Consider the following 26,479-nt stretch of genomic DNA (forward strand, 5'->3'; position numbering starts at 1 on the left):
GTGGATTGGACACCACTTGGGTAATATTTCATCTCTACAGGTGGGCCAGTCTGGCTCGTTTTGGTACGAGAGATTGACAGGATATAGTGGTCTTGTGTTTTAGTTAGGTGTTTTTTCTTAAGGCATGACTTAAAGTCGGATGCCTTCTCCACAGAAAATTCTTTAGGTCTCAAGAAACCATAGAAAGCTATGTAGGCTGCGGATTTGATTATCAGATTAGTGACATTCTCAAATGGGATCTTGTCTAGTAAATAGGAGATTTATATATATAATCTTCTTTTCTTCAGCCCCCCCACCTTAAAAAATTAATTAACCTCTGATGCAACTTTTAAAAACAAAACAACAAAAAAAAGTATAAAAAAAAGGGCTCCACACAGAATGAGCATGCATTGTGGGATATCGTTTATCAGGTCTGAATGCTAGAAATTTGCATAGAGTTGATCAAAAATATAAGCCAAAGCCAGTCTGTAATTTTTGACTGGGTTTTGCAATACCATGTTATCGGTGGCCAATGTGTATACACACAGGACTTGTTTCTAATGTTGTCAGAAGGATTTACCAACAAGCTGTTGCTCACAATAGTGGCAGTCACTACTGTCGGCAGGGAATTACTGTCTGATGTTACTGTGAATGGCTTCCACTAAATATAAAATCATACCATTAGCGGCTGGGAAATAATGGCTCCTGCTTCTGTGAATAGCCATCATTAAATATAATGGGATCCGTTAGCAGCTAGTTAGTGATTGATTTTCAACCTTGTCATTAAGTTCTTCCAGTTGCAGTTAACCCTCAAAATTTACACCTGCCTCTTTCTGATGGATACACACAACTCTAAAATTCAAAGGCGGTATACATCCTATAGGCAGTGAACCGATTGACTCTCTCTGACAATAAGTATATTAGATAAAATTAAAATAGTGAGGTCCCTTGGACCCTTTTCAGTAGAAACCTGAAAAGTGTTTTCTAACTATCCATCACACCTATTGTAGCAAGGTGAAGTTCAAGAGATGCCCAGTTTCCTTGGGCATTTTCATTCGAGCCCAAGAGAGACCAATTCTCCTGTGCCTTTTGATAAGTGATATGAGAGGCCCCCACAGATGCCCAGTCCTTAGACAGAGATATATATATATATATATATCTCTGTCTAAGGACTGGGCATCTGTCTAAGGACTGGGCATCTGTGGGGGCCTCTCATATCACTTATCAAAAGGCACAGGAGAATTGGTCTCTATATATAACTATCAGTAAGCCTCAATTATCTTCACCTCAACTGAACCAATGGCCTTCATTAGTTGAGAAACTAATTTCTCCCGACAGAATCTGGCATTCACTTTACCACTCTAAGACGTAAATTACATAACCCCCTTTCCCACTCTCACATTATACAGAAATCTGTGGAGCACAGTGTGATTTGGGTTCCTTAACCATAGAAATTCATTGAAATATATTATACAAATATACATGTTTTACTGCTCCTCCTTTTACTTCTTCTCACTTAATCTGTGAACCAAATGGTGTAAAAATGCTTTTATCAGTTTATTGCAAAATATATGCATAATGGATCATCTGAATATTTTTTCCTGAAACGACTGCTTGGGCTAAATTTATGTGATTCATCCTGCCTGAAGTATAAGAATGTACTTTCTTAAAGTGATCTGTCCCTTCTAGACAATTTTGTGTATTTCGTAAAATCTTTATAAACTTTACGATATACTCATGTTAAGTGCAATGGAATCCAAATATATCATTAGACAAATAAAGCACTACCTTGTTTTCTGGGCAGTGGTGAGGTTGACAAAGACAGAATTTCCGCCCCAATATCTCATGCTTCTTTAGATCTCCTTAGACCTCAATATTGTTCTCTTGGCACATGTTTGAGAGTACCATTTTGACATGACTTCTGGCAGATACACAAGTAGCTGAAGAAAGAAGATGGGTATGTCCCTGATGAGTACATGCCTGGAAAATGAAAAATGTGCGCATAATTTTGATTGATACATCTTTATTAGCAGTCTACTCATCAGCCTACTACTTTATTTTTATTTATTGATTACTGGTATTAATAAAGCACCAACAGATTCTGCAACGCTGTACAATTAGTGGAGGATGTACAATACACACAGACAAATACAAAATGTAGAGAGGGCCCTGCCCGTAAGCTAATATCTAGCCTTTGAAGCTCTTTATTCAAGGTGCTTAGCAAGATAGCCCGTGAGCTTACAATCTAAAGGATACCGTGAGGATTTGAGACAAACGGTAGCAGAGGTATCATTATTATTTGTTCTATTTGTGCATCTATTTTAAAATGAGACTTTTAGTTAGGTATTTTTCTTTTTAAAAAACAAAAAGAATCGCAATGTGATACAAATTAGACAAAAATTTGTGAGTTTGGAAAATTCTGCAGGTTATTTGAGTTTCAATTTGTTATGGCCTTGGTCCATACTGCATAACACAATGGTATATTTTGAATAAATAATCTGTTATTTCTGTTGTATGTTGTTAACAAGATCAGTCAGTCTCTAAACTGCGTACACCTGATCTGATTAAAACTCTGGCAAAGTCCAATTGGCCCAGTGACTATATTTTCAGTCATCCTGATTTATAATTGCTGCAATCCAGTGCAAGTTCATGTTTGCAGTCACAAGAGTAACACACAATGCATGTATTGATAGCAATGTGGCACTGAAAGCAGGAGCTGGTGGCACTGTGCTTTCTCAGATATTCCTTGACTGGCTAACAGTCCTATCCAGCTGCCAAGCTCATTTAGGTTTAATTGAGGTGAAGGAAGTAATGCTGTGCAATTTTGGCACTATGTAAGACCTCTACTGTATCCAGGCTTATTGGTTTGTTTTTGCTTCTTCTTTCCGAGTAGGAAAAAGAGAAGAAGTACATGCTACCTTTGGACAACCTGAAGGTCCGTGATGTGGAAAAAGGATTCATGTCCAGTAAACACATCTTTGCGCTGTTCAACACGGAGCAAAGGTATGACCAGGACAAAAAATTGAGATGTAATGCTAAGCACGTATTGAAAAGAAATTCATTTCCTAGTCTTTGAGCTTTAGATATTTTTCCAAACATACAAAATGTTGTATGCTGCATGGTAATTTAGCAATGCTGTCTTTACTAGATATGTAAAGCTGACCTGCTCTCACCTGTATAGTTTCCATTAACAAAAGGACTGAAAAAAGAAAATGTATTCCCTTATATGAAGGTTTAATATTATGAATCCTAACTCTAGCTATTTATCTAATGCAGTGTTGATTAGATATGTTAAAATTCTGTGCCTAAACCCAAAAAATACAAATGTATTTCCTATCCTTGGGTTAACATTTTTATATATGTTGTTGAGCGTGTTTTACATTATTAACCCTTTAATGACGGAGGTAATTGTCCAAGTTCTGAACCAAAATAAAGCCTATTTGCACTATGTTTGTACAACTTAAATTTAAGGGCTTATCTTTAACTGCCCTCATGCATATTGTATATAGTTTTTTTAAAGGACACAGAATGCTTGTGTATATATATGTGTGTGTGTTTTTTCATTTGTACAAGAAGATACTACTATACAACATAGATTTGATTGCGCACATTAGATTAGAGTACGGATGGCAAATTAGATGCAAGGTGCATACAACGCGAATTCGCTGGGGTGAAATTCCCCCATGTGCAATTTGCCGGGGCGAAATGCGCATCTCGACAAAGATGCGAGGTACAGCTTTACTGTACACAGAAACCAAGTCTTGCATCTCTGTCACAGCGATGCAAATTTCGCCCCAACAAATTTCATCCTTTGTACTCAAATCTAATACGCATTCAAATTTTGGAGACTTAATTTTGCCAATGAAGATGCGTATTCGATTTGAGTAAATATGGTGTATTGTGCATATACACGGAAACAGTAGGAGCAAATGTGCAATAACCTGCAATAACTGAAACCACAAGTACCAGCATTGAATTTATTGCAACTTTGGACTTGCACAGAAAGACAATGTCTCGACCCAGCTTAACCTTAATTATCTCATCAGATTTCATAGATGTGTAAGGAACCAAGTGGCCCTGCAAAACTTCTGCCGTGTTAGGCCATAAGTTCGTTGAGTATGATGTGGATGCGCAAACTGCACAAGCAGAGTACTGAGGCCTGCAAAGTGTCTGCAGAATACCTAGTCTACTCCAATCCATATTAAAGTTTAAACTGAGTCAGCCATTTTTGCTGAAAACGAACGGTGGTAATCATAGAAGGCCATACCACCGTATTTGTGCCCCAGATCCACCAGCTTGTGCATATACACGTCCAGTTCCTCTCGTTTCTCTGGATATACAGAACATACTTAGATCATACCCCTAAGTACTATTACCATTAGTGTGAAACCTGATTGGTACTGGCAGACTAGCTATTGCCAAGAGGCAAAGAATTTCACTTAAAGGTTGACAGATGAGGCCCTGTTAGTTGCCAAGTGGCTCTAACTATGCGTTGGCCTGAGGGGATATTGTGGCCACCGAACGTTGTGGCGGGTGTCAGCCTCTCTGTGAGAATTAAGCAGAGAGGCTGACACCCGCAGAAGATAGTATGGGAGTGACAGGTGAGGCTCACTCTATGCATCCATGCATGTCGAATATCTATCGTTGGATCGATGGGGGTATACCTCAGAGTATGAGGATGGGTGTTGGCCTCGCGAGACCACTTAGCCTATGGCATAGAGGCTGTAAAAATATACACTATGCGGACATCTGGAACCCTAAAAGCCAGTAACATCTGCTAATAGGGGACTAAGAAATTTAAGTAACACGTTAATGTCGTACCTGAGACCGTAAGAATCTGAAATGTTGATTCACAGTAGAAATAGAGCAAGAGGGGGAAGTCGTAAGGTACAGCAACCTAAAGGTAAAAGCGTAGGATAGTATCTGAGAGTGTAAAATATGTGTGGGCCAGATCGTGGACCCATGTAATTTAAGGTAACCTACTCAAATTGCTAGATACAAGGTGAAAAAGGCAAATGCTTCCATGAAATGTGGCTAACCAAGAAGTGACAACTTGGATGAGTTACCAAAAGACAGGATCAAATGCGGGTATACTATGAAACATAGATGTTAACCAAATAGCAGTTTTCAGCATTAAATGTAACTTCAACCTCCTGCCAAGATAATACTAGAACATGCAAAATGTTAAATTAAACTGCAATAGCATATTTAACTGGTAGGGGAACCTTAACCAGGAATAGTCAAAATACATGTATGTACGTAGTGGGGAATTACGATGCAACATAAACATTACTAACCCCATTCAACCCTCCAATAACGACAGACAACTTAGTATGGATGAACAGGCCACAGCATTTATTATAACATAAATAAATTACTGCATAACACATCCATAACTTTATTTATTAAAACTCTTCTTTTCTGTAACCAAATTGTTAGAAATAAATAATCATACATTAACATATATACATATATAACTCAACACATAGTGTTATACAGTGACCCAACCGTCCTTGCCAATAAACATACAGTGGTTCCTAATCACCACTTCCTCTCACCTCCCCCTCGTCATAAAATCATATCCTTCTAATGCCCGCCATCAGCCGACCTTATCCACGCTCGATGGGCACGACACCTCAGGCAACCTAATGTTAACCCTTTGAAGCAGGGGAGGTTGAGACCTGCAAACATAATGAACTTACTCCATCCTTAAACATAACTCCTCAAACTTAATTGGCAAGGACATACCCCCGCCACCAGACCCGCTGCTTTACCCCTAAATCAGTTCCCCACCAAAACCACCCATGGCCTGTTCCACCGCCATCAGTAGGGTGAGATTAAAAAGGTCGAGCCCGACCTCCAGTAGGTGTACACCATCCCCCCCCAAAAAATGAGCCGCCTCCCGCTCAAAAACCCTATGGCGGACCGGGATCCCCCGAACTCCCAAAACAAACTGGTAAACCCGCCTGTTTAACTTGCGTCGGCAACGCTCCATGGCACTCTGACTCCTGGCGCCACGCCAATAGTTACGGGCAATTACTTCAGACCAGACCAAGCGCACGTTGGAGAACAAAACCAAAATGCGGGCTAAGTCCCGCCTCACTGCCGAAATCAAATCCCAAATGGGCACTGAACCCAGATCATTCCCCCCCCAGGTGGATCACCAGGACACTCGGCGCCCCCAGGAGATGGGAGAAGCAGACAGCTGGATAATAGCCTGCACTACTCCCAAGTTGTCACAATGGAAGACCACCCGTCTATCTACCAGCAGGGAACCCCATACCTCCAAAGCTACCAAAATAGGGAAGAGCTTCAGTGAGCTCTGAGTGAGCCCCGCCGGCTGCCAGGCCTCTGGCCACGAGTCAGCGCACCATTTGACGCCCAGAATGGCCCCAAAGCCGGCTGAGCCCGCCGCATCTGTAAACAAATGGAGGTCCGCATTAGAGACTTCCGGGGCCTGCCAGTACGACCTGCCATTATAGGAGGCCAAAAAGGAATCCCAGACGGCCAAGTCAGCCCGCAAGAGCCGGGTAAGCCGGATAAAATGCAGAGGGTGCGTACATTGTTCCCTCCACTTCTGGCGCTGCGGTTCCTGGGCTGGGAGGGTTCCTCTCAGGTCTTTGAGGTTTTTTGGATCAGTGGGAGCAGGGGATGGCGGTAAGCGGGGTCAATTCTATTGATGGTCAACTCCGGTCAGCTTGGTCCCCTGCCCTACTCCCTCCTAATGTTAAGTCTTGATAAGGAGGTCAGGAATAAACTCCGAGCCGAGTGCCAATTATCCCTGATAAAGTCACTCTTACACCAGAGTTTGAATATATCTTGGGCACATTTCTCACCAGATCTGGCAAAGACATTGCCGGACCACTTATTCAAATATTCATTCTAGCGGAAGAAGCCCTTTCCAATAACTCTATGTATCCATGCATGGTGCGCGAGTGGGCTCAAAGGGCCCTCTGCCTTTTTGGCAATGTTAATGTGGCCTTACCTACAGAATGGCATAAAGCTGTTCTATATAAGATACATGTTAAGCTGGCAGAATTGGGTCAAGAAAACTGGGCTATGGCCTTTTATTTGGTGATAAGTTTATCAGGGAACCGAATAAACACATGTCAATTTTTAATATCAACCTACAAGATTTAAACCCATTTGTTGTTTATCGACACTTCAAGATGAAAGGCATACACCTTCTACGCGACCTGCTCTGCGAGGGAGATTGGTTCTCCTGCTTCGACCTTAAGGATGCCTACCTTATGATTCCAATTGCCGCTTCTCATTAAAGTTACCTTCAATTCTTCTGGCATCACGAACTCTGGCCTCCCATTTTGCCTCTCATCCGCCTCGTGGTGTTTCACAAAACTCATGAAACCAGTTATGGCCCTCCTTCGATCTCAGGGCGTGAGGTCCATCATCTATCTGGACGTCATCCTCATCATGGCTCAGGACCCACATACTCTATCTACACATGAAAATGACCACTGCACTCATACAGAATCTTGGATTCGTAATAAACTTTGAGAAGTCTTCTGTTCTCCCGTCACAGACCATACAATTCCTTGGTTATCAGATGGACTCGGTTCAGTCTGTTCTCCAACTCCCTCTCTCAAAAATAAAAATTATGAAGAAGGACATTTAGAGACTTTTAGGTTCTCCTCGTACCCATCTCCACGACCTTGCCAGAGTCATAGGCCTACTGTCAGCCTCTATTCAGGCCATCTTCCTAGGACCACTACACTACAGGTCAGCGCAACGCCTCAAAACTTTCTACCTCTGGAGGTCCTCACTCATCTCCCTGGCCAAAGGGGTCAGACTGGAATTGGATTAGTGGCTCTACAATATGAAGTAGAAATGCCAGTCTCGCCGGTTTGGGCGCGACTAGTTTAGATTTATCCACCGGAGGACTTTTGACACTGTCAGAGCAGACTCTTCATATAAATTGCCTCAAATTTATTGCTGGCTCCTTCGCTGTACACAACTTTGCGAAGGATGCCTACAATTGCTCTCTGATTCTACGCATAGACGACGTATCCGCTGTCCGCTACCTAAATCGATTAGGAGGTTCCAAACTCTTTTTGTTTTTGACAAACAACTCTATCAATTTTGTTTGACCAGGAACATTTCCCTTCATGACAAGTATCTCCCAGGCCCAGACAACCTAGTGGCAGATTGGTTCTCTTGCCACTGGAGGGATGCCAGCGATTGGCAGTTGGACACGGATGTATTCCAGCTTCTTCAACAGGCTCGTGGTCCTTAACACTTAGACCTTTTTGCTTTCCGACTGAATCACCAGACCGAGGAGCTTGTCAGCTGGTTTCCAGACCCAGCATGTCAAGCTGTCGATGCATTTCTTCAACTGTGGCCTCAATGGGTGGCTTTTGCCTTCCCCTTTTTCCTCTCATCCCTCGGACTCTGCAGAAACACAGAGTACTTGGTGTGACAATACTACTAATTACCCCTCAGTCAAGAGTAAAATCCTGGTACCCCAACCTCCTTGAATTGTTAGTGGATTATCCCGTGCAACTTCCTCTGTCTCCAGATCTCATCAGAAGTCCAACTGGAGAATTCCACCCGCTGGTTATTCAGGATCATCTACAGTTGGTGGCTTGGACCTTTTCAGGGGATCTAGGAGTATGTCGGGACGTTTGACTACTGCTAAAGGATTATTATGGGATATATGGGCTCCTGGAACTCAGCGCTCCTACCTCTCTGCTTGGCAGATCTGGAATAGCTGGTGTATGGAAATGGATATTGATCCCTTTTCAGCACCTATAGATTGCATTATGAATTTCCAATCCTCACTCTTTGACCAAGGTAAGTCTTACAGAACTATTAACCTATTTTGCTCCACTTTTTCAGTGGCACACACTCCTGTTGATGACTTTGCTGTGGGTAGACACCCATCGGTCTGAAGACTCTTGCGTGGCATCAGTCTTGCCAGACATCCTACGCCTTCATAGTCCCAATTCTGTGATGTCTTGCAATTTCTTTTTGGAAACTACAGACCTCTTGTTGAGACAACTTTCCACTGAACTGGCCTTTCTCCTGTGTTTAGTTACATTCCATAGAGTTTCCGACATAAGATTTTTTTTAACGGTATAGTTTTCTCTCCCGAAGGTGTTCGGTTTTCTATTTCCTGTAGAACTAAGAGACTGTCATCCTCAGTCTTTTATATCTATTTCCCAGATAGGACCTCTCTCTGTGTGGCGCTTTGCCTACAATAATATATCTCTGTTACTACACTTTTTCGGGATCCTACGCATCCTCTCTTAGTTTCCTACGTTCGGCCCCACCAGCCAGTGTCCTGCCTTATGATAAATTGTTGGATTAGATGGCTTCTCAAACTTAGTGGTGTTGATGCCTCCTTTGGAGCTCATCCGGTTCGTCGTGGTGCTGCCTCCTCAGCCCTTTTGGCTGGAGGATCCCTCTCTGACATTTTAGCCACGGCCAACTGGACCAAAGATTCTACCTTCCATACCTTTTATCTTCAGTCAGCTTCTCGTGCCTTTTTTCCTTGTTAAAATAGAAAATATGAAGCCTCTGTCTTTCCATAAAACACTGCTTTTCTCTGTTTACCTGGTTGATTTTTCATCGCGTTTACATGGTTGACTACTATTGGTGCGGCTGCATCACTAAAGAGGAAGTATGAGGAGCTTCATTACCCTTTTTTTATTGATATCTGTACTATGATTGTTTTGTTTTTTTGATGTCTTGAATTTATTTTTGTTAAATAAATCATGGTATGGTACAGTATATGTCATGTGTTCTTCACGTGTTCATCTGAGATTGTATTTACCTATTTTAAGACCTGCTATGGAACAACTGATTAAAATGTCCTGATATGTAAAACCATAGATTTAAAAGAGGGTGTACTTTCTTTTTCCAATGACTGTGTATGTGTGTGTATATATATATATATATATATATATATATATATATATATAATCTCTTGAGAAAGGCCAGAACAGGTTGCAATGGACGCATGTAATTTTGTGACCTACGAGTGCACCGTACCTTATTCATCTTTATATTTTCAATGTGGGTTTGCACCAAGGCAAAACAAAAAAAAATGATTTTGAAGGGGTGAGTGCCAAGCTATTTTGGAATAGATACTAGATACTAGAGGGCACTTCACTTAATTAAGCAGTTTGGTGTGTATATAATGCCCTGCAGTCTTACTGTTAAATTATTTGCCTTTTAAAAGTTATTAAAACACTTTTTTATGCTGCCCTAGCCACACCTCCCTTGGTTGAGATTCACATAGCTTTCCTACACAATTCTTGAAAAAGTGTAACTGTTTACCTTCCCTTATTTCACTGTGTTTTAATTGTCTGCTAGAGCCTGCTGCAGTCTCGTATGTGATTAAAGTTCAATTAACAGTGTAGGAGATAAAACCGTTGTTTTCATGGAGGCTGTTTGAGTCAAAGCCTGTGACTTCCCATGGGAAAGCATTGGATTGCCTGAGATAGCCAATTCTGATGTCACATGCCACCCTCGCCAATCAGCATCTCATTATAGAAATACATTGATTCAATGCATCTCTATGGGGAGCTTTCAGAACAGACCCAGCGCTGCCAACTCTAGTGGCTGTCAGAGGAGTGGCTACTAGAGGTGTTCCTAGGCTGTAATGTAAACACTGCATTTTCTCTGAAAAGGCAGTCTTTACATTAAAATGCCTGCAGGGACAGGCTATAGACACCACATTAAGCTGTAGTTGTTCTGGTGACTCTAGTGTCCCATTAACATACTTTTTTATTTTTTATTATCGCTGAAACTCTGCATTTTATAGCAGACACAGAAATGCCATTTAGGTTATCATTTTTTGGTGAAATATCTGATCAATGACCTGGGTTGGAATGTCATGTGTATTCTGATTGGCTGAATGCATCCAGCCTCCAATCAGAGGGGCAAAAATGTAAAAATAATTTTAGTAAGTATTACTTTACAGAGAGGGAAGTGGATGCATGGAAAAGTCTTCCAACTGAAGTGGTAGAGGTTAATATAGTGAGGAAGTTTAAGTATGTGTTGGATAAGCATAAGGCTATCCTAGACTTCATATAAGGCCAGGGACTAATTAAAGTATTAAGAAAATTGGACAGACTAAATGGACCAAACTGTTCTTATCTGCCGTCTCATTCTATGTTTCTATATAAAAAAAAGCTCTAATTTCAAATGGTTTTGTTCTTTCTTTTTCTCCATGCAGATTTTTTCTAATTTGCTGGACTTAGAAAATGAACAAAAATATATGATAGCACCTTTTCTTTTCTTTTTTTTGGTCAGTATTTTTTTAACATGTCTACCATATCTTTCCATATACCAGTGTTATTCACAGACTGATTTGTGAAGTATATGGAATAGAAGCCAACTCTAGTAGACTATAATGACAACTCTGTCTGTGCCAGTCATAACAGATGATGTGCACTGTGGGGCATACTGTATATTCAGCAGAAACAACAGGAAACATCACAGTATGACAGCTTCTTCAAAGAGCTTTCTATCAGACTCCAACTAACTAGTTCTCTGAAAGTACCATTATTTATGCAATTTTCTAAGTTTGAAATAATGTCATACTAAAATGCTTAAATGGTGGACTAAATATTATAGTTGTTTTTTTCTTATTATATATGCTGTTTTTGCGTATTACATATATTGTTTGTCTCTGTTGTCCTACATTAGTGCAAATATTTTTTACATCATATAAATAATATGGCATATTTATAAATAGTGAATTTATATATAGTCGTTGGTGAAAGCAGACCTGTCACTTATCAGTTTTTCATAAATATAGATTCTTTGCAATTGTAAAAAAAAAATAAGGAAATGGAGGACTCATAAGACATGTAGTTAAACTGCAGGGGCATGATCTATACACTAAAACTGCTTCATTAAGCTAAAGTTGTTATGGTGACTAGAATGTCCCTTTAACCCCTTAAGGACACATGACGTGTGTGACACGTCATGATTCCTTTTTATTCCAGAAGTTTGGTCCTTAAGGGGTTAAGGGTTTCTTCCCTTAATGCTATGAAAAGCACATGTTTTTATTTATTTCCATTTCTCCTGTCTCCTACTAAGAGCATAAATACTCTATTCAGTAGGTGTGATACTTACTCTAAGACACACCTATCCTGCATATCCCTGCCTGGAAAGCACAGACCTTCTCCCCATAACAGGTTAAAGGTCCTCAAGCCTTTATGTTGGCTTTGTGGTATTAAACAAACTTATCTGTTTTATCTCTCTTTCCATTTTCAGATGCCTGTGCAAAGAAGCAATAAATAATTATGTATTTTTCTCACAATTGTGCTGTTAGACAGATCATGCCACTTCTAGATGAAATCTGATTCCCTAAGTATTTGTCATGACAAATCTTTGTATATTTTCTTTTTTCTCTCTATGATTTATGGGTTTGTATGGATTTTTGGGGGATTTTGTGTAACCTCTCTGACCATCTTCTGGTCACTTTCAAATTTTTACCTGTGTTCTTTGTGTCATTTCCTTGTACCTTTGTTGACCAATTCCCTGGCACCGTACACTCATCATGTGAGCCTCTGTCCCTTCCATGACTTTTCTTTGATTTTGTCTGTCCAATTTTTGCCACTTTTTCCAACGAGCCCTACCCATGCTTCATCATATTTTATTCTCAACCTCCTTTTGCACTTCTTCATGTACACATATTGGCTGCCCAAATCTGCGACCAATGGCAGAGGAATTTTGGACAGCTCCTTCTTAGAACCTCTCTGCTGCTCACTATTAGTTTAATATGTATTAAAAATAATTATGGTGGCCAAACCATCCCACTGAAATTAATATTGCCGTTTTATTCTTGCCTTAAAAAACAAGCAAAGAAAAAAAGAATTACCTGCGCACTAGCCTAAATCCCTATGCATATTTAAATAAATTGAGGATATTTAGTAGCTCCAATAGCCATTAGATGTAAGCCCACCTGCCACGTCAAGGCAAACCTTTTAGGTGGGTCCTACACTAACAATTCACCTTGCTTTCTTGAGCTTCAGGCAGAGAAATCTCTAATGAGACAGAGAGGGGTATTTTTCTAAATCCCTACATACATATTAACCCTTAATATGGAACACATGGGATGGGTGGCAGCATTGTAACATGGCTGTGTGATACAAAAGCAAATACAGATATGCAAAGAAAAGTCCTGCGCTCAGACTCCCACTACTCCTGGGTGGCAGCAATGACCATAGAACACATCAGCCCCAATACATAAAAAACAAGCAAAGAAAAAAAAGTTACCTGCGCACTAGCCCAAATCCCTATGTATATTTAAAGTAATGGAGGTTGTTTAGTAACTCCAATAGCCATTCGATGTAAGCCCACCTGCCATGTCACTCGAATATGATATTATCAATTTATTATGAGAACTTTTACTTCTTCCTTATACCTCTTGCTAATCACTATAGGGGAAAGTGCTGTTCACAATCATGATGTATTTTCCACCATGATATCGTCTAACATCTAGTTTATGTGTGGTAAAAGTATTTGTTAAGCTTTGTGGGCATAAAATGGGAGAATCACTTTACCTCAATCATTTGTTCCCGCCCTTCTATGTCCTGTTTTACTCCTTCACACATCTTTCTCTGTTTCATAGATATTCTGAGAAGTCATATGGTTTTCATAGACTGACTTTCAGGCGTTTCCTGGTATATTTTGTTCTCCCGCCTTGCATGCAGGCTTACCCATAAATTCTACTCTGCTTTGTATTTGAAGAGGTGGGGGGTGAGTTGACTTTGATTAAAGTGAAAAATTAAAAGTTATCCCAATATTGTAACTTACAGTAGCTAGTTCTGGAAATGGAACCCTTTAATTCCAGACAATTGTTTGGATTTGATCTCTATATTACTTACTCAAATCCAAAACAGAAATACAATTGCAACGCAGCACCATTTTATGTGGATTATTTATTTGGCAACAAAAGTGGTGCAGATAAAAAGGTAAATCCGTGTGAAATTAAAATATAATTGCCTCTGGATGGACTTACCATTGTTCAATGTTAGAAAATAACAATGACATCAAGTGTTTTTATGTAAGTCAAGCCATGGAAAAGTCATTGAGATGACACCTCATTCAGGAACTAGAGAAAATAATAGCTAAATAATCCTACTGTTATCTTGCTGGCGCGGAGTGTAATTAAACTATTTTAATACAAAGCATATTTACTGTTTAGTGTGACCATTCATTGCACTGCAGTTCACGAATACAGTAAGACAATCATTATTAATGTCAGTTAATTGCTGGAATCATGGAAAATACATATGTTTACCACATTCTTCAAAATTATTTAAGTTCCTTTCATTTGATGTGACTATGTCCTTTGCAAGTTCCTATTTTTGGAGTGGATTTTCAAAAGTCATAGCTGAGAATTTTGGGTAACAGCAAAAGGAATGCACGATGACTCAGTATATTTAGTGCCCTTCTGGCCACCAAATGTTTATTATATTTCAACATAATTGGTTTCCTTAAAATGTAGCATTAATTAACAAATCTTATTTTATTCATGCCATTTATTTGATAGATAAATTGTTTAGATCAGTAATAATTTGCTCTAAAATTAATATATTTCTCATTATAGAAAAGCCATTAGTGACCCAGGAGCTTTTTTGACAATACATTTAAAAATAAATAAATCAATCAATAAATGAGTGTATCATAAAATTAAATGGTTTAGCTGTTGCAATACCAGTATATGCTTATTCATTAACCACTTCAGGACAATAAAGTAGGCAAATTCAATGTTATCTTGACAGCTATAGCTTTAGCATATCAGCATGTCACACGTCAAGCAAAAAATGATTTAATGATATATTCATAACTTATGTTTATAAGTCTTTCTTTATACATGTCCACAATAAAGAAAATGAAAAAAATATGCTATAGCGTGATAGTATACACTGATCAGCCAAAACATTAAAACCACCTACCTAATATTGTGTAGGTACCCATCGTAAACCACCAGCCTAATACTGTGCAGGTCCCACTCATGCTGCCTAAGCAGCTCTCCTGTGCCTAGGTTTAGACTCAACAAGACCTCTGAACGTGTCTTGTGCTATCTGGCACCAAGACATCACCAGCAGATCCTTTAAGTCCTGCCAGTTGTAAGGTGGGGCTTCCATGGATCGGATTTGTTGTTCTAGATGGAAAATCGGATTGAGATCTGAGGAATTTGAAAGCCAAAGCAACACCTTGAACTCATTGTCATGTTCATTCAATTATTCCTGAGCATTATTTGCAGTGTGGCACTGAGCATTATCCTGCTGAAAAAGGCCACTGCCATCAGGGAGCGTGGCCTGCAACAATCTCTAGATACGTGGTACATGTCAAATCAACATCTACATGAATGCTAGGACCCAATGTTTCCCAACAGACCATTGCCGATAGCATAACACTGCCTCAGCTCACCTGCCTTCTTCCCATAGTGCATCCTGCTGCCATCTCTTCCACAGCTAAATAATGCACACACACCCAGCCATCCACCTAAAGAGAAAATGTGAGTCATCAGACCAGACAACCTTCTCCCATTTCTCCATAGTCCAGTTCTGATGCTCACATCCCCATTAACCCCTTAAGGACCAAACTTCTAGAATAAAAGGGAATCATGACATGTCACACATGTCATGTGTCCTTAAAGGGACACTCCAGGCACCCAGACCACTTCTGCCTATTGGAGTGGTCTGGTTGTCAACTCCCACTACTCCTAACCCTTCAACTGTAATTATTGCAGTTTTTTATAAACTGCAATAATTACCTTGCAGGGTTAACTCCTCCTCTAGTGGCTGTCTACTAGACAGCCACTAGAGGGAACTTCCTGATTTCTAGCAAAGATTTTCTTTGCTAGAGCGTCGCTGGACGTCCTCACGCTGTGTGAGGACCTCCAGCGTCACTCATTTCCCCATAGGAAAGCATTGAAAATCTTTTTCAATGCTTTCCTATGGGGAGCGCTAATGCGCATGCGCGGCATTGCCGCGCATGCGCATTAGGTCTCCTCGGCCGGTGGGCGGGATCAGTCTCGCCCACAGGCTGACGGAATCAGAAGGAGGAGCGGCGCGGAGAAGTAAGCAGCGACGAGGGACATCGCCGCTGCCTCAGGTAGGTGACTGGAGGGGTTTTCACCCCTTCAGTAACCGGGGATTGGTGGGTGGGAGGGAAAGGGTACCTCCAGTGCCAGGAAAACGGATTGTTTTCCTGGCACTGGAGTTTCCCTTTAAGGGGTTAAAGGGGATTTCAGCGGTGGATAGGGTTCATCATGGGCACTCTGACCAGTCTGCAGCTACATAGCCCTATACACAACAAACTGTGAGGCACTGTGTGTTCTTACACATTTCTATCCAGCTTAACATACAACCCAACACGCAGAGTGAAAACCTACCAGAAGAAACAGACAGACAGCGCCAAGTCAGGGGAACCAAAAATACACAAGTACGAGAAACAAAGCTGAGTCGGGAGAGCCAGAAAACAGAGTAGTCGGTGGTGAATACCAAAATATACAAAACGAACAAAAGAATGCGCTATTGGGACAATAGGAACCACCACAGGGCACTGTGCCTTGGGAAAAATAAGGTTGTATACCTTTGTTGGCCTGGTTATCATAGCCCCGCCCCCAAAACATAAGTGTATGATGAGCTCCAGTGTTTTGAGCTCTAATGGCGTCATGACAACAGCTCGCGTGCGCCATGTGATTAAAAGGGGCGGGTGCACAGCGGTCAGCGGCCAGGAGGCTCTGAAACAACAGGTAACGTGGGAGCAGGGCTGCCATCAGAAATTTTGGGGCCCCTGACAAAGCACAAGGTCTGGGCCCCCCCTCCCCCGCCCCCTCCCTCCCGGGCCCACCCACGCCCTACCTAGTCCGCTGACAATGATGCGAGACTGAATGTGGTGTGTATAATGGATGTAGTGTTTGTGTGTATTAGATACTGTTTGTGCAGTGAATGCAGAGTGTGTGTTTGTGTAGCGGATGCAGTGTGTATAGTGAACGCAGAGTGTGTTTGAGTAGTGGATGTAGTGTGTGTACAGTGATGTAGTGTGTGTTTGTGTAGTGAATGTAGTGTTTTTATGTACTAGATTAAATGTGTTTAGTGGATGCAGTGTCTGTAGTGGATGTAGTGTGTGTATTAGACGCAGTGTCTGTGTATAGTGAATGCAGAGTGTTTCAATTTGTGGTGGATGTAGTGTGTGTACTGTGAATACAGGATGTTTGTGTAGTGGGTGCTGTGTGTACAGTTAATGCAGAGTGTGTGTCAGTATAGTGAATCCAGAGTGTGTGCATAGTTTAGTGAATGCAGAGTGTGTGTTAGTGTGTAGTGAATGCAGTGTGTCAGTGTAATGAATGCAGTGTGTGTGTTAGTGCAGTGAATGCAGAGTGTGTGCAAATGTGTAGTGAATGCAGAGTGTGTGTTAATGTGTAGTGAATGCAGAGTGTGTTAGTGTGTAGTGAATGCAAAGTGTGTGTTAATGTGTAGTGAATGCAGAGTGTGTGTTAATGTGTAGTGAATGCAGAGTGTGTGTTAATGTGTAGGGAATGCAGAGTGTGTGTTAATGTGTAGTGAATGCAGAGAATGTGTTAGTGTGTAGCGGATGCAGAGTGTGTGTTAGTGTAGTAAATGCACTGTGTTAATGTGTAGTGAATGCAGAGGGTGTGTTAGTGTGTAGCGGATGCAGAGTGTGTGTTAGTGTAGTGAATGCAGAGTGTTAATGTGTAGTGAATGCAGAGAGTGTTTGTGTAGTGAATGTAGTGTTTGTATGTACTAGATGAAATGTGTTTAGTGGATGCAGTGTCTGTAGTGGATGTAGTGTGTGTATTAGACACAGTGTCTGTGTATAGTGAATGCAGAGTGTTAATGTGTAGTGAATGCAGAGAGTGTTTGAGTAGTGGATGTAGTGTGTGTACAGTGATGTAGTGTGTGTTTGTGTAGTGGATGTAGTGTTTGTATGTACTAGATGAAATGTGTTTAGTGGATGCAGTGTCTGTAGTGGATGTAGTGTGTGTATTAGACGCAGTGTCTGTGTATAGTGAATGCAGAGTGTTTCAATTTGTGGTGGATGTAGTGTGTGTACTGTGAATACAGGATGTTTGTGTAGTGGATGCTGTGTGTACAGTTGATGCAGAGTGTATGTTAGTGTAGTGAATGCAGAGTGTGTGCATAGTTTAGTGAATGCAGAGTGTGTGTTAGTGTGTAGTGAATGCAGAGTGTGTGTTAGTGTGTAGTGAATGCAGAGTGTGTGTTAGCGTGTAATAAATGCAGAGTGTGTGTTAGGGTGTAGTGAATGCAGAGTGTGTCAGTGTAATGAACGTAGTGTGTGTGTAAATTTGTAGTGAATGCAGAGTGTGCGTTAATGTGTAGTGAATGCAGAGAGTGTGTTAATGTGTAGTGAATGCAGAGAGTGTGTTAGTGTAGTGAATGCAGAAAGTGTGTTAATGTGTAGTGAATACAGAGAGTGTGTTAATGTGTAGTGAATACAGAGAGTGTGTTAGTGTGTAGCGGATGCAGAGTGTTAATGTGTAGTGAATGCAGAGAGTGTGTTAGTGTGTAGCGGATGCAGAGTGTGTGTTAGTGTAGCGGATGCAGAGTGTGTGTTAGTGTAGTGAATGCAGAGTGTGTTAATGTGTAGCGAATGCAGAGAGTGTGTTAGTGTAGTGAATGCAGAAAGTGTGTTAGTGTAGTGAATGCAGAAAGTGTGTTAGTGTAGTGAATGCAGAAAGTGTGTTAGTGTAGTGAATGCAGAGAGTGTGTTAGTGTAGTGAATGCAGAAAGTGTGTTAGTGTAGTGAATGCAGAGAATGTGTTAATGTGTAGCGAATACAGAGAGTGCGTAAGTGTGTAGCGGATGCAGAGTGTGTGTTAGTGTGTAGCAGATGCAGAGTGTGTGTTAGTGTGTAGCGGATGCAGAGTGTTAATGTGTAGTGAATGCAGAGTGTGTGTTAGTGTAGTGAATGCAGAGTGTGTTAATGTGTAGCGAATGCAGAGTGTGTCAGTATAGTGGATGCAGTGAGTGTGTTAGTGTGTAGTGTATGCAGAGTGCATGTTGTATTAGTGAATGCAGTGTGTGTATTGTATTAGTGTATGCAGTGTGTGTATTGTATTAGTGTATGCAGTGTGTTTGTTGTGTTAGTGTATGCAGTATGTATGTTGTGCCAGTGTATGCAGTGTGTGTGTTAGTGTATGCATAGTGTGTTAGTATATGCAGTGTGTGTTGTGTCAGTGTATGCAGAGTGTGTGTTGTGTTAGTGTATGCAGTGTTTGTTGTGTTAGTGTATGCAGTGTGTGTTGTGTCAGTGTATGCAGAGTGTGTTGTGTCGGTGTATGCATAGTGTGTTGTGTTGGTGTATGCAGAGTGTGTGTTATGTTGGTGTATGCAGAGTGTGTGTTGTGTTGGTGTATGCAGTGTGTGTTGTGTTAGTGTATGCAGTGTGTGTGGTGTGTCAGTGTATGCAGAGTGTGTGGTGTGTCGGTGTATGCAGAGTGTGTGTTGTGTTGGTGTATGCAGAGTGTGTTGTGTTGGTGTATGCAGAGTGTGTTGTGTTGGTGTATGCAGAGTGTGTTGTGTTGGTGTATGCAGAGTGTGTTGTCGGTGTATGCAGAGTGTGTTGTGTCAGTGTATGCAGAGTGTGTGTTGTGTCAGTGTATGCAGTGTGTGTGTGGTGTGTTAGTGTATGTAGTGTGTGTTGTGTCAGTGTATGCAGTGTGTGTGCTGTGTCAGTGTATGTAGTGTGTGTGTGTGTGCTCTGTCAGTGTATGTAGTGTGTGTGTGTGTGCTGTGTCAGTGTATGTAGTGTGTGTGTGTGTATTGTGTCAGTGTGTGTGTGTGTGTTGTGTCAGTGTATGCAGTGTGTGTGTGTTGTGTCAGTGTATGCAGTGTGTGTGTGTGTGTTGTGTCAGTGTATGCAGTGTGTGTGTGTGTTGTCAGTGTATGCAGTGTGTGTGTGTGTGCTGTGTCAGTGTATGTAGTGTGTGTGTGCTGTGTCAGTGTATGCAGTGTGTGTGCTGTGTCAGTGTATGTAGTGTGTGTGTGTGTGTGTGTGTGTGCTGTGTCAGTGTATGTAGTGTGTGTGTGTATTGTGTCAGTGTGTGTGTGTGTTGTGTCAGTGTATGCAGCGTGTGTGTGTGTTGTCAGTGTATGCTGTGTGTGTGTGTGCTGTGTCAGTGTATGCAGTGTGTGTGTGTTGTGTCAGTGTATGCAGTGTGTGTGTGTTGTGTCAGTGTATGCAGTGTGTGTGTGTGTGTGTTGTGTCAGTGTATGCAGTGTGTGTGCTGTGTGCTGTGTCAGTGTATGTAGTGTGTGTGTGTGTATTGTATCAGTGTGTGTGTGTGTGTTGTGTCAGTGTATGCAGTGTGTGTGTGTGTGTGTTGTGTCAGTGTATGCAGTGTGTGTGTGTGTGTTGTGTCAGTGTATGCAGTGTGTGTGTGTTGTCAGTGTATGCAGTGTGTGTGTGTTGTGTGTGTGTTGTGTCAGTGTATGCAGTGTGTGTGTGTGTGTGTGTGTTGTGTCAGTGTATGCAGTGTGTGTGTGTAAATGTGCTGGGGTGAGGGGGAGGGGGGGCATTTTAACATAATAAAATTTTTTTTTAAATAGTTTCTCCCCCCTCCCTGCTTACCTGTGTCTAGGGAGGGGGGAGATTCCATCCCTAGTGGTCCGGTGGCATGGTGGGGCCCCCCGGCTCCCTGTTACCGCAGAGGGGGCCCAGGCAGCCTCTTCTCTTCTCTCTCCTCCAATAACTCTCGCGAAACCCGCGGAGCGTTGCCATGGCAACCGGGTCTCGCGAGAGTTATTAGCAGAGAGGAGAAGAGAAGAGGCTGTGTGCTGCCTGGGCCCCCTCTGCGGTAACAGGGAGCCGGGGGCCCGCGGCTGCACACATAGATAGCGATATTCGCTATCTATGTGTGCAGAGAGGGAAAGTGGGGCCCAGGACTGCCAGAGCAGTCCGGGCCCCCCAGGGCCGCCGGGCCCGTGACAACCGTCATGGTTGTCACCCCCTGATGGCGGCCCTGCGTGGGAGCGATGGTCCACTGGATTATAGGAACAGCTGACCGGCAGACCGCCAAGGTGAGTACATGAGAGCTGGCACCAGCATTAAGTTTTTCAACAATTTAAGCTACAGTATCTTTTCTGTTTGATCGAACCAGCATCCATGCATCAATGACGCTTGGGTGCCCATAACCCTGACATGGATTTATTGGTTGTCCTTCCTTGCACCACTTTTGGTAGGTACTAATTACTGGATACCAGAGACACCCCACAAGACTTGCCATTTTAGAGATGCTCTGACCCAGTCATCTAGCCACCACTATTTGACCCTTGTCAAAACACTCAGATCTTTTTGCTTGCCCATTTTTCCCACTTGCAACACGTTCCATTCAAGAACGGACTGTTCACTTGCTGCCTAATATATCACATCCCTTGAAATGTGCCATTGTAATGATATAATCAATGTTATTCACTTCACCTGTCAGTGTTGTGACGGATCAGTGTATGTAATGATATTAGACAATTAATTCACACTATTATTATTATTCTTATTATTAATTAATTGCTGTTATTTCTTTATTATCAAAATAAATCTAATATTTTGTAATATGACAATATCTCAGGCACTCACTGTGATAGATTTAAGCAGGTTTATTGGACACCGCAACGTTTTAACCTGTACCCAGGTCTTTATCAAGTCTCCAGTGTTCCCTATGTATCACAGTGTCCCCTGTATATCAGAGTGTCTCAGTGCCCCATTTCTCCCAGTGTCCATAGTGTGTCTCAGTGTCCCCTAGTCTCTCAGAATCCCCTAGTCTCCCAGTGTCCCCATGTCTCACAGTGCCCTAAAGTGTCTCCGTGTCCCCTAGTAAAAAAAAAAAATACCAGGCACTCACTGTGATAGATTTAAGCAGGTTTACTGGACACCGCAACGTTTTGACCTGTACCCAGGTCTTTATCAAGTCTCCAGTGTCCCCTATGTATCACAGTGTCTCAGTGACCCCAAATGTTTGTGCCCCAAGGTCTTCCAGTGTTCCCTAGTATCTCAGTGTCCCCATATCTCCCAGTGTCCCAATGTCTCTCAATGTCCCTTAGTGTCCTAGTGACATGGGGACACTGGGAGACATGGTGACACAGACACTAAGGGACTGGGAGACATGGGGACACAGACATGCCCCCTTTTTGTGTATGTTCGCCCCTTTCGGCAGTTCTGGTTATGTGATTTGTGTCAGTGGCCCACCCTTTTACCCCGTCCAAAGAGTTCCTGCTTTACTGGACACTGTTGTTAGGGGGTATGGATTTTTTTTTTTTTTTTATTGTAAATTCTTTATTTTTTTGAGCACATTAAAACACAGTACAATCCGTGTGGCCATAACAGCCCCACCGGAGTAACGTTTAACACATTGATACACATATCTGCATAACGTTCATGGGTAGTAGTCAAACTACATGTGGTATCTGCTATCTTTGCACATTTTTGTAGTATTGTGACAATCAAGCTTGAGAGGCTCTTGGAAGTAATACCCAACTAAACACTTGGTGTCTCTTGTATGTTTATCGGTCATATTTGGTAGGGTGCATGTCCCTGTGCTGGTCTAGTGCAAACCGTTTATACAACAAAAATTAAATACCGTACTCAAAGTGAGTGCGGTATTTAATTTTAGTTGTATATATATTGTTGAGGTCACGCATAAGGGGGAATACCTCTAAATACCGGCACCATTTAGTAATTGAGTGCAAACACTACCTATATTTTTGTATATATAGTGCAAACCGTTCCTTGGTTATTAACGGCGGGAGGCACGAGTGGTATTAGTGCTGGCGAAAGTTTCACAGAGGGGTAGCCCGTGGGTGCCCCCTTGTAGCTGCCGGTCATTTGGTGCGGTTATGTCTGTCGCACGGTCCTTGTCTATCGTCTCGTATGTTTGGTGAGCTATAGAGGGACATGTTGGGTTGTCTTCTGAGGGAATGTGATAGTAAGTCAGTGTGAGGTCTGCAGGTCCCTTTCCCTATGGGTGCACAGTGATGTGCTTGCCAGTAGTGGTTTACATTTTAGTGCGGGTGTCCTGCCTAGGTTGGTCCCTTATGTTGGTGCCCCCTAACCCGAGGGGGGAGGGAGAGAAAAATGTGGTTGTAGTTCCTCGTGTAGTGTGAGCCTGTGCTAGAGCCCAGAGGTGCCCCTGTGCGGGGTCCCTGTGTCTAGCTGCGATATGCCTAGTGTGAGTTGTTTTAGAGCCCTTGGTGTGCTTTTAATAGCAATTAAGGTGTAACAATAAAATTATAAGAATTTTAACTAAATTATAATAATCATAGTAATCATAACGGTAGAGCAAGCAAAACAGGAGAAAGTGTTAGATGCTTGGATCGATAGACAGTTCATGTCGGGGCATCTGGCCTCTCCGCACCCCTGGGAACGAAAGGTGCTGTTCTCCCCAGGTCCCAAGAATGTGTCGCGGCAGGGGTTGTCTGTTGCCTGGGTTGTGTGGCAATCCCTAGGTTCTGCAGGAATAGGTCAGCATTCTGTAGTGAGGTGAGGCTGGTTGTGGTGCCGTCTCTAGTTACCGTGAGAGACCTTGGCAAAGTCCATCTATAGGTGATGTTAGCTGCGCGCAGTTGGCTAGTGATGTGGCCTAAGGACCTGCGCCATAATAAGGTGTTCCGTGTCACATCTTGGTAAAAGGTGAGGTTGGAGGATTCAAAGGAGAGTGGGGTTTTACCCTGGATAGCAGTAAGAAGCCTGATTTTGTCTGTTGCAGAGTGGCATCGTATGATGACATCTTGTGAGGCGTTTGGGGGTGCTAATCTAGGCTTTCGGATACGAAAGAAGCCATCCAGTACCAGTTTTTTCGCTTGGGAGTGTGGCAGGATCGTGGCTATGAGGCGCCGAAGGTAGTGGGGTAGCTCAGTGGAATCTATATTGTCGGGGATCCCCCTGAGTTTTATGTTAACTCGTCTATTGTGGTCCTCTGACACATCCACTCTTTTATTGAGGGCGGTCTCGGAGGTTTGGAGTTGGTGAATTTGTTCCGTGAGCCCCTGTACCTCTAGCCGCAGGTCTTGTAGATTTTCCTCTGAGGCCTGCATGCGCGCAGTCACCGCCTGTATTTCAGTCTGGAGCAGGTTAAAGTCCGCGGCATGTAGTTGCCTCATTTCTTGCAGCAGGTCGGTAATGTCCTGTTTAGTGGCCGGGCTTTGTTTGTCTCTGCCCGCTGGTGTTTCCGCGGTCGTCTGCGCCCTGGAGGGCTACGGTATTTCTGCGGGGTGGCCCTCTGTGTCTGGGGGGGTTCCGCTCGCGGTCCGGTGAGGTCGCCATCTTGGGCATCGTCGGGTGCTGTAACAAGGCCCCGATGTCTTTGGTGTCCCTGCCGGTGCCAGAGGTAGGTTTCTGGGACCTTCTCCCCATGTTGTGGGTGTCTGGTGTAGTGGGACCGTACCGCAAGCGGGTGTCGTATGGGATTCCTGCCGCCCATGCAATCAGTTCTCGTGCGACCTTCGCGGTCTGCGCCTCGAGGTAGGCCCCGGTTCTCCTCCGGGTTTTCTTGCCCGTTTGTGGGAACAGGAAAGGCATCAGTATGCGGCTCTACCTAAATGCGTGCCTGTGTGAGTGAGTGTACCCATCAATGGCACTTTGGGGCTGCCGATTAGTAGTGATTTATCGTCGATTGTCAGGAGCTCTGTAAGATTGTGGCCATTCAGGTCCAGCGCTAGGCTCCGCCCCAGGGGGTATGGGTTTAATTGAAAGATGAACGCGTGAGATTAGCATAGGGTATGTGTTTTCTCATAGCTGCATTCTATGAGTTTCCCTCCAGAACCCTCTCCATCAGATACATGACACTTTGGAGGTAGGACTGTTTTAGTGTTTTTAATCAATAAGATTTTGTAATTAGGCCCATCATAATTGTCAGCACCAGGCCCACTGGGCTCTTAATCTGGCCCTGCTTCTGCCCAGCGGCTCAGTGGTAAGAAAGGTGGTGACTCACTTAGAATTTGGTTCTGACCCCCAAGCAAGTCCAATCCACACTTTAGTAATGGCTCCAAAACTTAATGGCTCCAAAACTGAATGCATCATCTTCAGTAACCAGGAGGTGAATAGTATCTTTCCCTCATGGCCGGACTCGTTTTCTCCATCTCCGAGTCCTGCCACTAAGGTCAGAGATCTGGGAGTCATTCTCGATTCCAGGTTGACACTGAAGCCTCAGATTAATCAGGTGGTAAGCTCTTGCACTACCACCTGAAGCTTCTGAGGTCTATTTTCAGATTCATTGCCCCCTCCGATCAAATCTCGGTGGTCAACGCCATCATCAGTAGCCGATTGGACTACTGCAATGCTCTGTACATTGGACTGCCTCAGAACATCATACACAAGCTACAGTTGATACAGAACGCAGCTGCAAGGCTACTTACGGGTGTGGCCCGCAATGACCATATCACTCCATCATTAAGAGCCTTGCACTGGTTGCCCGTTCGTGAACGGGTTCTGTTTAAAAATGGTTGTTTGGTATATAAGGCAGTCCATGGTATGGGACCAGACTATCTGAAGGATAAATTCACACGCTATACTCCCAGTCGATCCTTGAGATCGGCTGATTTAGCTTTATTGAAGATTCCAAATTTTAAAAAGAAAAAGTGCGGAGGGAGAACGAGTGATGTTCAGGGAGCGCAATTTTGGAACTCCCTGCCTCTGACATTAAGACTTGAGAATGATCTACTGAAGTTTCGCCGGAGCTTAAAAACAGTTTTATTTGCTCAGGCGTATGGGATGACATGAAACTTTTAACCTGGTTCAAATGCATGTGATTATAATGCTGTTGTTTGCTGGATATTGTTTTGTCTGTTTTATTGCTGGTATGCGCATCGAGACCCTATGGGTAATAAGACTGCGTTTCTTAAGAATTTTTAATAAATAAATAAATAAGTATCATTAGATATATACCCTGTGGATTACCAAGCCTCGCCCAGAGGTTGAGATAAGGCGTACCCATAGTAACTATAAGTGACCATCGTCTTGTATTCCAGACCAACATCAATCCAAATGGAAACATTTAGTTTTATCTCCTCTTATGTACTTGCAACAGAAATAATAATTGCATCTATTATTATTATTTTATTATTTATATAGCGCCATCAGATTCCATAGCGCTGTACAATGGGATCTATGAATTTGTTACCATTTTTCCAATCCATAGATATCTCACACTCCTTACTTGTGACCCAATATAGCGGACATGGCAATCCCTTCCCCTATGGTTAAGTTATGCAAATCATGTTTGGGATTGATTAGAAGATCATGCCCTTCCCATTCTAAATATAATAAAAACGAGGCTCAATGATTAATTTGTGGGTAAATATTAATGTTTCTTTTAGATATGATACTGGAACACAAGGCTAATGGCCATTAATATATCAAAGGACCCCCTATCTAAGAGGGAATCTTGACATTAGAATGTAACCAGAAATTAAGAAGAAGCAAAAAGATAATAGAATATATAGCTCAGTTCATAGTTACATAGTTACATATAGTTACATAG

General features: G+C 42.4%; 1 protein-coding gene across 2 annotated transcripts in view; it reads left to right on the top strand.

Annotated features, from left to right (window-relative positions):
- DNM3 (dynamin 3) overlaps positions 1-26,479 on the top strand; it is a 404,911-nt gene that overhangs the window by 259,368 nt on the left and 119,064 nt on the right. For both annotated transcript variants that reach the window (XM_063426168.1, XM_063426167.1), the window contains one exon: positions 2,873-2,982. In XM_063426168.1, coding sequence (XP_063282238.1) covers positions 2,873-2,982 — 110 coding nt within the window. The remainder of the gene's footprint in view (positions 1-2,872; positions 2,983-26,479) is intronic.

The sequence above is a fragment of the Pelobates fuscus genome, chromosome 7 (genome assembly GCF_036172605.1).
Source record: "Pelobates fuscus isolate aPelFus1 chromosome 7, aPelFus1.pri, whole genome shotgun sequence".
Taxonomy (NCBI): Eukaryota; Metazoa; Chordata; class Amphibia; order Anura; family Pelobatidae; genus Pelobates; species Pelobates fuscus.